The sequence below is a fragment of the Perna viridis genome, chromosome 6, assembly GCF_037379345.1.
Source record: "Perna viridis isolate PV_CMFRI_1.1 ecotype Kerala chromosome 6, ASM3737934v1, whole genome shotgun sequence".
Lineage (NCBI taxonomy): Eukaryota > Metazoa > Mollusca > Bivalvia > Mytilida > Mytilidae > Perna > Perna viridis.
In genome coordinates this window covers 36,985,389-37,001,427 of record NC_142450.1, presented here as the reverse complement: position 1 = coordinate 37,001,427, position 16,039 = coordinate 36,985,389, and the positions used below count along the sequence as shown (strand labels likewise).

General features: G+C 31.7%; 1 protein-coding gene across 1 annotated transcript; it reads left to right on the top strand.

Moving 5' to 3' along the window:
- The first annotated feature begins 3,631 nt into the window (after positions 1 to 3,631).
- On the top strand, positions 3,632 to 14,110 carry LOC148614786 (T-box transcription factor TBX18-like). The gene is made up of 8 exons (XM_088589156.1): positions 3,632 to 3,930; positions 4,255 to 4,357; positions 5,634 to 5,750; positions 6,715 to 6,871; positions 7,333 to 7,473; positions 12,346 to 12,410; positions 12,929 to 13,029; positions 13,740 to 14,110. Exons 1-8 carry the CDS (start codon positions 3,774 to 3,776, stop codon positions 14,045 to 14,047), a joined length of 1,149 nt encoding a protein of 382 aa, XP_088445282.1. The 5' UTR covers positions 3,632 to 3,773; the 3' UTR covers positions 14,048 to 14,110.
- Positions 14,111 to 16,039: the final 1,929 nt, after the last annotated feature.

Sequence of the window (16,039 nt, the reverse complement as noted above, 5' to 3'; positions counted from 1 at the left end):
TAATATGCTGTACACGTGTTTCAAGGATTACCTTCTCATCCACAGCACTAGAATGAATTATATAGAAAGATCTAGATCCAAAAATTAAATTGTATACAACTAGTACTCATATCCAATGCTTTCGAAATAGGAAGCCAAATCAATCACCGAGAAGTTCTACCATCATGTGCTATACAAGGAATGATGCCTCATGGTTTTAAGTATTTTGAAATTTGTAATACTGCAAGCCTGACTACTGGGTTGGTGAATACTCTCCGGGACTTTTTGTCCACAATCAGTGGCATCTACCCAGTGGTTATAAAATACACACCTACCAGTCATTTCTTTCCTATACTAAACGCAATATTATTTCTAAAGCAACACAATACCGAACAAACCTTCAAAACAAATAAAGTAAATAAAATTATTGAATTAAAAAAAATAAAGAAACAAAACAATTTGATTGATGAAGTAAACGGATAAGGAACAAGTCACAGAGAGACAATGATGTCAACCCTTGTTATAAAACTGGTTGACAAAATACATTACAAAGGCATCGTCTAATTTTAAAAGAAAAAAACTAAATAGCAAAATTGTATCAGTCCCTCGCAAGTCAAAACATTCCAGCCATGAAAAAAGGCGATGAAATAGTATTTCAACATATAAATTTGTAGCTACTTTTAGGGTGGACGAGATATTTCAATGATGAGAAAACATGATTATTCTTTTATCTAAGTAATTATCTATTAAACAGTTCTTTAAAGTTTCTAATAACTTGAAATACCATGTTATATAAAAGCACTGTTTTATGTAACATATTGCTATTAAGGTATTCCATTTTGTTGATAATTCGCAAGTCACCCTCAATAACTGCTTTAACTAGAACGTTTCGTACATTCTCTTTTCCAAAAAGGAATATTGCCTTTTACTGTTTGATCAAATATTGTAATTTGTTTTGCGTCAGTGTAACTACGCAACCTTTACATTCTTACCTTTCATCGTCTAAACATAACTTGTACTAAGCATAAACATCCTTTCACACAAACGAAAGCAATAGCAATGATATGTGAAGTTTTTATAAAAAAGCGGAAAGTGTGCACGTCGGCCAATAAAAAACAACAACAAAAAAACGTTGATTGACAGATCTTAAAAAAAAGACGAAATAAAAAACCAAAAACAAAGAAAATAAAAAAAACAAGAAGTGAATGAACATCTTTTGGAATCTTTAAGCAAAAGAAAAAAAAAATAAAACAAACAAAAACAAAACAAAAAAAAAGATACATATATATATCAAACGGCAATTAAAAACGAATGAAACACTCAAAAAGCAACAAATAATAGAACATTGAGAATAAAGAATACTATTGTTCTGGTAAAAAAAATATGCAAGAATATTTCAGTTTAAAATAGTTATATTATAAGGACTAAAATATTGTTAAAAAGTGATAATTTATCATTTACCAATTTAAAATTGATAATAATATATTATGGAATTTTAGACCGTAAATATTGACATGCAAGTTCAAGTTAATTATAAGTCACATTCTATTTTAAAAAACACTGTGAAAGTATTATTGTTCGTGGGGTACCCATTTTCGTGGTTTTCGTGGAATGTGTAAACCACGAAATTGGGTTCCCGACGAAAAGGAAATTTCTCATTCGTTTGTATGGTAGAGTTGTCAAATCTACGAATTCAAGATTCTACGAACTGATAATTTTCCCTAAACCATGAAAATAGGTATCCACGAATGAAAGTACTTTCTCAGTATGTCGATGAAACATTTACAAGCCAATAAGCTAGAAAATAAAAGTGTTTTTGTTTTTAGAAAAATAGTACAATGTAGATATTGTTTTTGTTCTTACTTCATATCGAACCATAACTCAAAAAGTGAAGTAAAAAATTAAAGTGAAAAATTAAAGTAAAGTAAAATAACCAATAAACTTGTTTGAGATAACTGCCATGTCTCTACACATGAACTTTCTCTATTTTCGTTTTATTCAGAACCCTGTTTACATTACAAACAGGTCAGACAATATGTCACACAATAAATGAAAAAACTATCAATTAATATAGTAACGTCCTGTTTATTAACAATGATTAAATTTAATAATAAAAAATCTATCTTTCCGAAACAAAATAACAAAACGATATTATTGTTATAGGTACATAATATAATTCCAAAAATTATAACGCAAATGTGTTTATTTTTACTTAAAAATACGAATTTTTCAATCAAACTTATAATTTTACAATGAAAAAAATTATGTTCGTCAATATAAAAAGAGTTTATTTAGAAACAATCAGGATATTTTTCTGTGATGGAAAAATATATATTTAACCTTGGTCGATGTACTTAACGGAGAGAAATACTATTGTTTTTTTTATTTAATTTTAATTCACTCTGTGCAATTTAACAAAATTTTAGTGAATATATTACTTTTATAGAGTCTCGTAAATCGTTTGGGGAAGAGTATAAAAGATCCATACTTTCAGCACAACTTTTTACAACAAAAGCTAGTGCCTCGAAATCATAAACAAAGAGATATATGAACCGTACACGAACACGTAACTAAATAAATTGACGCTCTATTTTTTTGTCGATTTTGGTTTTTCCAAAGAAAAATTGATTGTTAAAAAACTTAATATCATAGGACATTTTTAAAAATGTATTTAATATATCTTTAACATTGTAGCTTCCAAATCGTGAGTCTTAAAATGAATGTCAATCAACAGAACTGTATCAAAAAAAAAAAAAAGTAAAAATGATATTAAGTAGAACGAACCGAAAGATGATCAACAAAATTAGAAAAGCTCTCATCACTATCTTTGAACTAAAATATGCCCCGTGCAGATCCGGGTGTTAAAAGAATAGGCCTGCAGCAGCGCTAAGCTTGTCGTAAAAGGCGACTAAATAGTGCTCAGAAACCTAGCCGGGGGCTAGGCGCTCTGCCCACAGAGGAACTGGGATGTGTGCCCCAGGTGGTGGAATGGGGTATCCCTAGCATGGTACATGCTGGGGTTGTCAGGCTATAATACGGAAAACCTGACCGCAAACCATAGTGGTGCACCGTGTTGGGAAAGATGCCACGTTCCTCGCACGTTAAAGAACCCTGCTGTGGTATTCGATAGGAGTAGGAACCTTTGCGCTCCGCCACAGGAGGCTAAATTGCCCGACCTTACCCATCCCTCCCTTTTCCTAGTGGCAATCAAAATTTGTCGACCCCACTGTCCTTTTGTTCCATCCCGTTTTTCATTTCATCATCATTTCATGTTGTCATCCGTTTCATGTCCATCGTCTGAATATAGCTGAAATATTGCTGCTCGGACGTTAAACCCCAACAATCAATCATTGAACTAAAATATGCGTATATCATTATAAACATTGAGAACATTACTAAAACAAATCATACCTTCACATATATGATAACGAATAAAAATATGAAAATGCATTTTGATAATAATAAAAGTACCTTTTCGTCTAGCGCCAGGGTGTCCTATCATATAACGGGGTTATCTCAGGTAACGGTGATGTCTAGTGATGAAAAGCTCTGTGTGATGTCCTATCGTAGGTCTGTAGTCATTAAAACAATGATATTTTCTTTATCTGTTTACACTGATAACTAAAAGCGATACTCTCTTTGATACAGTTGATTAAATCCATGCTTTTCTCACCACCAGTTCAATCCTCTTCTTGTCTTGTCGCCTGTAATGTACAAATTGTAATTAGTCTACTTTTTTGTAAAATCTGCCAATTTAAAATTTGAATCGATTTATATATGTGACTTTAGAAAATATGTTCAGCGAAAAGGCAAAAGCATTTTGCATTGAAAATCTTCTTGGATTAAATTCGCGAAAAGATGGTTGCAGCAACAGTGACGGTGTTGGCGAAATCTGTCCGGTGCCAGGACAGGGCACACAATGCGTTCACAGCTCTATACAGACTGTTAATAGTAAGTGTATTGTTTATTTTAGGTGTAATAAGAAGACAATATAAATCTATTTCCTAAATAATTATTTTTTTGCAGGAAACGATTTACACAAATATTTTGCAATGAGTGAATTGATACAATGTTTTAAGTTAATGTTTATATAACTGTTGCTGTTTTTCGGCGATTTAGAAATATATACATCGTAAAGTGTGTAATATTAAATACACTTTGTATATGATCAAAACTGCAATATATATCAGTAAAATAAAACTTATTTTTTCTATCAAGTTTATTTCGGAGAAAAGATAATATCTAAATTGATTTATTTTTTAAATTTTTATCCAGGTGATTCCCGTTCGAGTCAGATAACAATAGAGCTTTGTCAGACGGAACTTTGGGGATCCTTTCATTCTCTTGGTACTGAAATGATCATAACGAAATCTGGAAGGTAAAGTAAAAAAGAGTTATTTATATTCATTTTAACGTTTATTTAAGGAGAAAAGAATATTGGCCACAGAAATTTTCCGGACAATTTTAGTAAAAAATAAAAGAAGGGTTACTTAAAATCTGTGTATGACTCGAAATACAAAATCTTACATCGAATTAAAAAAGAAAAAAATCATTTTGTACTTAATACTTCAATATAAAATCAAATGTCAAGTACTAAAATATAAAAAAATGAATGTACAGTACGTAACATGTGATTGTCCGTTTGTATTTTTACAACGTTATAAAAACTTGTATTTAAGAATAGCTCATTTTTCTATGGTTCCAAGTTCAACTTATTTCAAAAGAGAATTTGGGACGAAAAAAATGCTAGCTAATTCAAAATATATTTTTGGTTAAAACAATAAACGTTATGGAAATTTGAAAAATTTTAGCACATCTTTAGAAAGTTCTTTTACAGTGTATTAAGAGCAAATCCGTCACTTTTAACTTTATTTATTGTAAAGTGAACGACACTTAGAAGCATAATAAAACGAATTTAAACTCTTCAAATTACTTTGTGTATTAATTTAGTTCTTTATTTAAGCCATATTTGTTAATGTTAATGTGGTTATAAAACTTTTTGCGGAATATATTTGGTTCTGTTGCCCTTTCAAAATGATACGTCGTTTTTTTACTAAAATAACCAAGAATTGATTAATAAGGACACCCATAATTAATACTAAAATCATTTCATAATATTTGAAAAATGACTACATACTGTTGCATTTGATAGATTTTGTATTTTACCAAAAGAAAACTGAATTTTAATACCGCAAACGACGTGATTGTAACTGGTAAACTTATACTATATTGTAAGGAAGTAAAAGATGTACGTAAGTTCTTCAATTAAAACATAGGCGTTCATTTCAAAACTTTGATACATGTATTTTCTTTTAAAAACTCAACGGCATATTGCACCACGATATCCGTTACTCTAGTACAAAATAAAAAAGTCTCTTATCAACTCAAAGTTTTGATTGAATTAAATATTTAATTAGACCAACTATACTTCCTCGAATGACTATAGACGTTAATGTGAATAAAAATTATCAACTTCTTTTTTATTCATCTTTTTTACCAATACATCTGAAAATGCCTATCTGGGTAATTCGTTTCTCATTCGTTTAAAGTAAATAAGTTATCGTTATTTGTGTTGTTGTTTAAGAATAATCAGAATATAAAAGTTAAATAAGAATTTGAAAATTATGTACGCTATTCATTTTTTTCCATTATAGACGAATGTTTCCTGCTATACGTTGTAAGATATCTGGTTTACATTCTTCATCTAAGTACAAGGTATACCTAGACTTTATTCAGCTGGACCGACATAAATACAGATATGTTTATCATAGGTACGTAAAGCTAGGTTCACCCTAAAGTTTCGGTTTTAATTTATGTCAAATCAATGAGATGCGTTATTTACTTCCAAAAAATTGCTGTTTTAAAAAGATCAAAATCTTCAAAGTAACGAGACTCCATTCCTTTTATTCCATTATTCTTGTTTGATATTTAATTTAGGTCTAGATATTCCAAAGTATTTGTTTCTAATGCTGCTGATAAGAAATTTACTCCTCGAAATTTGCATAACTTATATGAAGTACTTTTGTATTTTGTAACAATTCGATATAGAAATAAAATGTAGTTGTTTTATTTTAAGATTGAGTGTTGTCTCTTGCTATATTTTTGCTATGTTTTTCCATGATTTTCTCCTCAACTGCTATTCTACTTTTTGTTAAAAGCACTTTACAACTCATATCATAATTTTCACAACAATAAATATAACAAAAAGAGAATAAATAAAAATTTCTTCAAATTAAAATGATGCTACTTAGCTTTATTGATTCATATGTTCACTGTGTTTGAAGAACTTGAAACAGATAAAAACTACTAATTTTACTAAGAATAATCAATGTGTGAACGATAGCCACATTTTAAAGGTAATTAAGGAACTAAATACAATTAAAATATGAATAAAACGTAAAAGCAAATAGATAAATATGAGCTCGTTTGGGACACTTTTTAAAAAAATTCTTATATACATTTTACATAAACAATTATTGTTTTTCTAAGACCAAATCCCTTGTAAATATAAACAATTCTGCAGTTAAATCGAAGTGTTGACCCTAACATAAATTTACACAGAAGTCCACATTTTTAACAACGCTATTCAGATGAAAATTTCTTGCATCATTAAAACTGCTGTTAAGTATATTGAACGATGTCCCTTTATTTACTACCACCTGAAACAAGAAAAAAGGAAAAATAAGAACATTTACCAATACAACGAAAACACTGGCTACATATTTCTTATTACAGTTCTAAGTGGATGGTTTCGGGAACTGGAGACAGTATGATCAAACAACAGATTTACAACCACCCTGATTCCCCTATGGATGGTAATCAACTCAACTCACAGATCATGTCGTTTGAACGTTTAAAATTAACAAATAACGAACGTTCTAAGAATGGTCAGGTATGGATAAAAATAATGGTCATACAATTGAAATATTTTTTAAATTGTTTCGTTTCGAAGTTTTGGAAAATTTACTAGCGTAGTGTGATGAACTATTGCTTGCTATAATTATTGTATTTTGTCAAAACCAAGGTGTTATGTTTATTTTTGCATTATCGATTAATATCACTTCAACAAAAACAATAATACGCATGTTTGAACTATTGCAGCTTCATAACTGTTGCAATATTACACAAACTGGCAATCATTTCAAAGGAAATTGTTCAAATGGTTTTGCATTTTCGATGTGTAAATGCCTATTTGTAGATACAGTCATTTTATTTCTTTCCAAATTGCTTTGGTGAGTAGTACTTCCCCCATTTCCAATTCATGCCTACTTCCCAGAAGAAGGCACCGATATACCGTTATGGTAATTTTTATATTCACGATGCTTTTAAATGTATTTCAATATCTTTTTTAAGGTCTCTCTCCTGTCAATGCAAAGATTTCTACCTAGAATCCATGTAGAAAAACTGTCGGAAGACAACAGCCTAGAAGAACATTATGTCACATCCTTTTTACAAACCTCATTCGTGGCCGTAACGGCATACCAAAATCAAGAGGTAAGAGCGTTTACATTTGAGGAAAAAATGTATTGATATTTATAAATGTTATTCCTAAATTCATAAAAGTCATATTTTAAAAGGGTCTACAATTACAGGTATTTCATTGGATGATTGCATTATTAACAAAGATCTCTGTTTTATTCAATTCTTCTTTATTGGAGTTGATGAGTATATGGATGCACGGGGATGTCTCATCCCACGCACTTGTAATTGAAAATTTGTTACGTTGCCATTTTTTTCTTGCATTTCCGTTTGACAAAAAGAAAGTCAAGAAAAAATATTTAATACTTGTTTAAACATTTCATTCGAAACTGACTAGTTATTGTAAAACTGAAATTTGAAAGAAGAAAAGAAGAAATCAAGTTTTGAAAAGGCAGACCAGTTTCAAAAATCATAACAAGCTTGTTGCCCAAACACTCTTTATTGAGCTACACAAAGCTAAATAAAATGGAAATACGATGTACGATGTACGGTATACTTAATTTAAATGACCTTAAGAAGAACTAGTAATTTGTCAAAAAATGTACGACTAAGTGATAGTTTGTTCAATCAAGTCCAGCGTTTTATCAGAGATTGAAAACCTGTTCATTTTGTTTAATTCAGTGATTTCTAACGAAGTCACTGGCAACAGATTTTGATTTTGTCAGGCATGTTTGCATTTAGCTAGCTTTATGTAAGTGTCTTGATACATTTTAATATCGTTTAGATCCTTTAATCTCAGTTTCGGATATATAGATGACGTATTATCTTTAAACAATTCTAATTTTGCGGATTTGATACATTGCATCTACCCTAAAGAACTTGAGATAAAGGATACTACAGACACTGTGAAGTCAGCCTCATATTTTGACCGATCGATGGTAAAGGAAAACTATTGGCCAGATATACAAGTAGTGCATTTTATTGGTTTTGCAATATTATATCTGCTCGGTCTAATATTTACCAACATTCATGCAATAACCCTTTAATTATATTGTAATAAGTTTTCTAGTGTTCCTGAAGTATCATTTTAGCTGAGGTGTGACTTTCACACTGTGGTCTAATATTTCACTAGGTCAGATATAGTTGATATTAACACTAGTGCGATAGGACTGTAGTTTTCATTTGACAGTGTTTATTTTCAAAACATATTTATAAAAATGGTCTAGTCATTACTTTGTAATCTTTTAACTGAACATGATCAATAAGCTTTGATCATTCTCAATGTTCAATCAAGTCCAGCGTTTTATCAGCGATTGAAAACCTGTTCATTTTGTTTAATTCAGTGATTTCTAACGAAGTCACTGGCAACAGATTTTGATTTTGTCAGGCATGTTTGCATTTAGCTAGCTTTATGTAAGTGTCTTGATACATTTTAATATCGTTTAGATCCTTTAATCTCAGTTTCGGATATATAGATGACGTATTATCTTTAAACAATTCTAATTTTGCGGATTTGATACATTGCATCTACCCCAAAGAACTTGAGATAAAGGATACTACAGACACTGTGAAGTCAGCCTCATATTTTGACCGATCGATGGTAAAGGAAAACTATTGCCCAAACTTTACGACAAACGTATGACTTTTCATTCAGAATCCTCAACATCCCTTCAGCACCTGCGTATGGAGAGATCATATCTGAACTCATACGTTATGCCAGAGCTTGCCGAAACTACGCAATTCTAACAAATAGGCTTCTGGAACAAGTTTATGTTGCTACAAGATTGAAGTCATGACTACTGAAGTTTTATGGTCGTCATCATGGACTGTGTATCCATCTGCGCCATGAAAACTGATTTTTTCAACGGGTCATAGTTTTCCTTCCCTCGTTTGTCTACCCCTGACTTGACTTTTTATGAGCAACTTGGCGGGTGTTTCTAGAAAAGCAGAGGACGCTTACCCTATCGATGCACCTGGTCCATGCTCCCAGTGTTTAGTGGAGTCCGAGTTGCTCATTTACTTTTGTTACTTTGTATGTATGATTTTAGTTACTTTATGTTCTTTGTTGTGTATGTCTGTTTTCCATGTCTGGTCTTTGTCCCTGGATTACATTCTTTTGATTAACGCTTAAACCTTGGTTCCCTTGATTACTCTTTTAAATAGGTGTCACTAGATTTTTTTATGTAGAAGTCTATCAACAGCAAAACTTTCATTTTAACGTAATTTACTTATGAAAAAAAATGAAGACTAATAGTTGTTCTGTATATTTTTATTCATTCTTAAATGTAGAGTGACGTTTATTTTGTCTCCTTGTTTTCTCGTGGATAGGGCAGTGAACTTTGTTTTTAGAACAGACGAATCGTCAGCATGATTTTTCAATCTCCCGTCAATAAACTCAGCAGGACATATTTATTCATTACCTTTTATGCTGATACCGATTCTATCACTTTTGACACCCTATCATCTAAAAGTGTTGATATCACTCCGCTATCAGTGAAGCCCGGATGTAAGGATGGGTTCAAATTCCCACTGAGTTTTACCAAACGATGTCAAAGCACTCCAATTGACAATATCTAAACAAATGTATATCTATTTGACAAAATTTCAAGCGGTTTGTTTGCTATGCACAGTTCTTTATCGCGTTTGTTATCGTTAATAGCCGTTAACGTGCGAGATTATGATATAACTATCTGTTTGTGTATGATAAATTATTAAAGTAAAATCAGATGTAAAGAAAAATCATACGAGAATAGATATAAACACCTGATTATGGCAATGTAATTGGTGAAAAAGTAGCTGGTTACCTCATTATGCGATTCGATGTAGTTTGAAAATTCTTTCGAATATTATGTCGCACATATTGGTAAATATGAATGAATACAATCATATTCATACACTGATATTTATCACTCATTTTATTAGTGTAACTATAAACTTAACCGAAAAATTGTCTTTACATGATGATTAGTGCGTAGCGTCCTGTTTTTGTTATATATTTCCCCTAATTCTCTCCATGAGAGGACTTAAACTTTAAATAAAATATCACGTTTATCATTTAAATTGTGGTCACTTTTTCCCAATGATCTATTTTGCAGAATGTTTTCAGATATACAAGTAGTGCATTTTATTGGTTTTGCAATATTATATCTGCCCGGTCTAATATTTACCAACATTCATGCAATAACCCTTTAATTATATTGTAATAAGATTTCTAGTGTTCCTGAAGTATCATTTTAGCTGAGGTGTGACTTTCACACTGTGGTCTAATATTTCACTAGGTCAGATATAGTTGATATTAACACTAGTGCGATAGGACTGTAGTTTTCATTTGACAGTGTTTATTTTCAAAACATATTTATAAAAATGGTCTAGTCATTACTTTGTAATCTTTTAACTGAACATGATCAATAAGCTTTGATCATTCTCAATCATATGAACTTTCTGATGAGACGATTGGAAGAATTTTTCTGTACTTTCTTGGTCAATATAATCAATAGTCACTGGGGCATTGATAAAACATTGAAATTGAAGTAAAATGTATAGTTATTCAATACGGATCTTTGCGCAAAACTAGTCGTTTAAGTTCGATACTAGCCACTATACACAATGTTTAAGTCATTTTTGCACAGTTGACCGTTATTTACTTTTCTGCTGCTTTATCAAACTTTAACTTCGTTTTTGTCAACTATTTAATTGACTTCGTTTTGTTTTTTATTCTAAGGTTTCGACTCATTCTCCACCCATCAAACTTTTATTCTGTTACAACATTCTATCTTAATTTGTTGACCGGACATGAAGTATGCGATATGAAAATCTACGTTAGAAACGTCTCCATATTATTCCCGGATTATATGTAAAAAACCGAGATACGGAATCAAATATCTAGGCTTATCATATAATATTCATCTTAAATTGAATACGCAACCATTTATTATTAGATATTAAATGAACATATTAAACAAAGGCCACCGAACTTGATTTCGCGATAACTGAGCCATGAAGTTGAACATTTTAATAGCTTTTATATATACTATAAATTTTCCTATTTCCAGAACAACTAAAATGGTCAATAGAATTAAAACGTACCAAAATGTTTTCCGCCAAATATATCCCTCTTGAAAGAGGCGTTTTATAGTAACATCCAAGAGCAACTGGGTTCGTATTTAACGTTCCTACGCTAAAGAATTGATAATGTAATTTTAAAAACATAAAGGTGTCTTAAATTATATAAATACACAAACGTCTCAGAATGTGACGACTCTATTCACTACACTGCTCCATCGGATCAAATTGATACAGGGAAGATATGTAAATGTATAGAAAGGTCTGAAAAATTCCCAACGATATTAGAACTGTCAAATTTGCGATGCAAATTTTTGGTCGTTCCCTCCGTGGGACTCGAACTCGTACCGCTGTGACATCTATGGCAACACCACCTGCACAAAGTCCAGCGCCCTAGACCACTCGGCCAACTAGGCTATATAAAAATATAGCTTAGTGTTAAAATCACTATTTTAACATAATTTTAACGAGTAAATCTGCAGAAATAGTTGATTACGTCACTATCACACAACACAGTCGGGTCTATGAGAGGACAAGGAACCAATCTCGTTAAAATTATAAACTTCAACTTTTTATTAACAAATTAAACTACTAAATCGTCATCATTTTCAGATCTTTTCACTGCCAAAAGTGCAATATCTAAGTGATTGATATTTTTGTACTTGAATACACTTGACAATTGAATGAAGATGATCATATGGGTAACCATATTATGTTAACCATACTGCTTTGACATCTATCGTTAATGTTCAAGTGATGATTGACTGAAGAGCCTATATCTTATCAAGTGGCTATTTCCCACGGCCACTGCCCAGCAGGTGTTAATTCATTATAAATCTAGTATAAACAATGGTGTTTATTTGCGTTTCAATTTTGTTTACACAGATAACCCGATTGAAGATAGCCAGAAACCCTTTCGCGAAAGGTTTTAGAGAATCCGGCAAAAACAGGTCAGTATAACAATATTTATATTATACCTTTAAAAAAGTAAAAATAAAATATTGTAGCAAAAGACATGCTTATATATTTATTTGTCAGAGCCAAACTAATTATATCTTCTATATTATATTTTTTCGGTGCTGTTTGGTCGTGCAAATAGCGCTATAAATATATTCTTTTATATTGGGCAATTATTTGCAGAGAAACCGAATATTAATCGAATGTTTTAAAAAACATTCAATATTTTGTTATGGAGGTTGTGTTTCTATAACAGAACAACGAGGAAACATGCTATTTCATCTGAGAGACACATCAGTTTTCTCTGGGGAATTGGTGACAGCTTTGTTTTACATTTTGAAATTTTAAATTGCAATACCCTTTGGCTAAAAATTCTAATTTGTAACTTCATACGAATAGACTGTAATAACGTAATAATTGCTTTGCCCTGTTATATTCAAAAGTTTTGATAAAGGAACTATTTCGAATCATTAATTGAATTGGGAACTAATTCCACATTAATACATTTCAGAAGTTCTTTAGAAGCAATGATTGAATGTTACGGACTTCAGTTTGCCGACGACACTTGTTCAAAATATCATGGACAAGAAAAAGTATCAATTCATGATCATAGTAAGTTAAATTGAAGATTGAAGTAGATTTAAGTTTCTAATTGGGCATTTTTTAAATTTTATTTGCCCAGTATTTTTTTAATAAAATTGACTGCCTAATTTATTCCAGTTAAAGTTATGCGACAGAATTAAGCTTATTCTTGGTTATTGAAGTGTCCTTTAATATGTATACCTTCTTGTGTTTTTTTTTTTACCTTTTATCATGACTAAAACGTTGAACTGACAGTCTAAATACGTATTCTTTTTTGATACTCCCTCACCGCCTTTTAAATTTTTATGGTGTGAATGATATTTATTTTATATTTTGTTTGTATGTAAATCAGTACACTGTAAATACTTTTACTGCGTCATATTTTGCTCCTATTTTTAACATATTATGTAATCACAGTATTCAAACAGATTAATCACCGACTCAAGTTTTTGTCACGAGAATAAACAGGATTGAATGTATCCGATCTATTTCTTTAATATTTGAACGTCGTCAGGCGTTCTAAACGTTTGAGGCTTGAAATGTCGGGAATGGTTTTACGCGATATTATTCGATTCACAAACTACTTCTGATTTAAATTGAATCTGAATGGCCCGTCAAGAGAGGACACAAACGCAATCCACAGCTGTGTTGAGCTTGAAAATAAAATGTATGCCCTTTTAAAACCTTAAAAAAATCACGTTTTAATATAGCATTTTATTTAAATTTAAATATATTTTTAGATTTTTCGAATCCCGCATTACCGATTTCACCACTTAGTCCCATCCTGCCTTCCTTACTACCAAGTCATGCAATAAACCAGTGTTCAGAAAAGGAAAGTCAATCATGGAACAACAAAGGACACCTGTATAGAACTGTTAGCTATGATGTTCCAGAACCAAACCATTTCGGCAGGTGTAAACCAGATAGTGATTGCTTCCGTTCACCTCATTACTCTGACTGCATTCTCGGTCACAACTACCGCTGGATGCCATACAGTACGTCAGTGACTAAACCAATATTGAAGGGGATGGGCTTTGTTGAATCTTGAGTTTTTTTGTTATGTTGTTATTGTTGAAATTTGTTGAATTTGAGTTATAAAATTTTCTCTCCATGTTATGTCTCTACTAATTTTTTTGTATTTCTTTGTATTCATTTTTTTCTTTATGAAACAGGACGTGAAGCATGTATCTTGCAATACACGATTAATTTAGTAACAAAAAGTGTTGTCGTCCCTCCGACAACATAAACATGATTGGTTATAAAAAATACATATAGCAAATGAAGAAACATTTTTGTGACATGATAAATACTGTAGTAGGGCAGAATAAAATATAATTTTCGAGCGTAATTACTAAAAATAAAAATATCTTGTACTATTTGCTTTTTAGTATGTTATTTATTTTTTATTCAAATATTTTAACTGAACGATAGTACAATGATTCTTGTAGGCTATAAAAGCGAATTACGATAAGCGAAAACTTCATATTCATATTTCAAACTGTTTTACAGTCGAGTAAAGCTTGCATGTTACCGAACAAGACGTTGTGTGACAAGATCAAATTAGTTGTTTGTATCACGCCGCCGCCGTCAACAATTATTTTACCAGTAATATACGATGTATCTTCGGAACTATGAAAGTAGACAATTCCACTACACTCCTCCGTAGGACTATACCTGCTCAGAGTGATCCTAAAACTGATCGTTAAATTTCCGGTTTACTGCATACAAGCCTATTATTTCCAGGCGCTAAACAATTTACTCGAAAGTTTTTGATTGCTACACCTGAAACTAAGGTTTTTACAAGACTAAGCAGTGCTCCTGTAGTTACACTGTAAATAGATATATTTTATTGGGAAAGCAGGAACAATTTAATATACGAATACAATCGAACCAACACCCCGTTTTTCAAATATGCATAGCATGAATGCAGCCTTTACATTTGTATTAAAATTTTCCTTTGTATTATGTAGCATTAAAATTCTACGTTTGCACCTGCATTAGAAACTAAAATATATATTCCACCACTTTTAAGTGTCAATTACATTATCCCGGCCATATATCCTCTTTCTTTGCAACGTGACAAACTCTTCTACTTACGTAAAACCTCTCAGCTTTAAGTGTTCTCACAACTTTATGATCGTTTTTATACTGTTCCTAACAATTATTTTAGCACCATCAAGGGCTAAGCATCTAGCTTTGGCTAATCCGATTTGTCTGTGGAAGCAGTTATTACGGTTACTTTTCCACTTCGTGTCCCGAGTTGGTCGGCTATTGTCATAATCAATAGTATTTGTCTACTGCAAAACGAAATACATCTTTATGAGTCAATTTGCTTTAAGATAATGATTTAACATAAACTTAAATGGAGATATTATAGGATTGAACAGCTATTTTCGGTTGTTCATGCAAGTATTAACTGATCTCGGAGCTCCCAAACTCAATGAACGGCCGAAGGCCATTCATGTAATGTTTGGGAGTGCAAAAATCCGTTTATACATGCATGAACGACCGAAAATAGCTGTTTAATCTTTATAATTCTATCCGACAGTCAAAGTTACTCTCTGAGAGCCTCAGTCGGTTATATTGATACACTATGTTTATGTTTACGCTTCAATATACATGCACACTTGCACACGTTTTACACATAATCGTCAGCACGACGGTGAAGGTGGCATGGACGAAGTGATAGTTGTCATTAGAAAATACGATATGTAAACAATTCAACAGGAGTATAATTATTAAGGAAATACAACAAGAAATAACAACAAGGCTTTTTAAGGGTTCAGTCAGACTAAGTTATAAGTTTCTTTCCCCGAGCTGAAAATTACTCTCGGTAAACAAACTTGACCGGTAAAATTAATGTGCATGTAATAAACTATTCTTACGGCTTCAGTTCGTTGCCACCCTCTTTCAAACTACACGGCCACCATATTGGTTTCAAGTTGACTGGCGATCATGCCTGTATGAACGATCTGGCGAAGTTCATGCATATATGAACTTTCTGGCAACGACGTTCTCGACCAATCAATAACGGCTATAA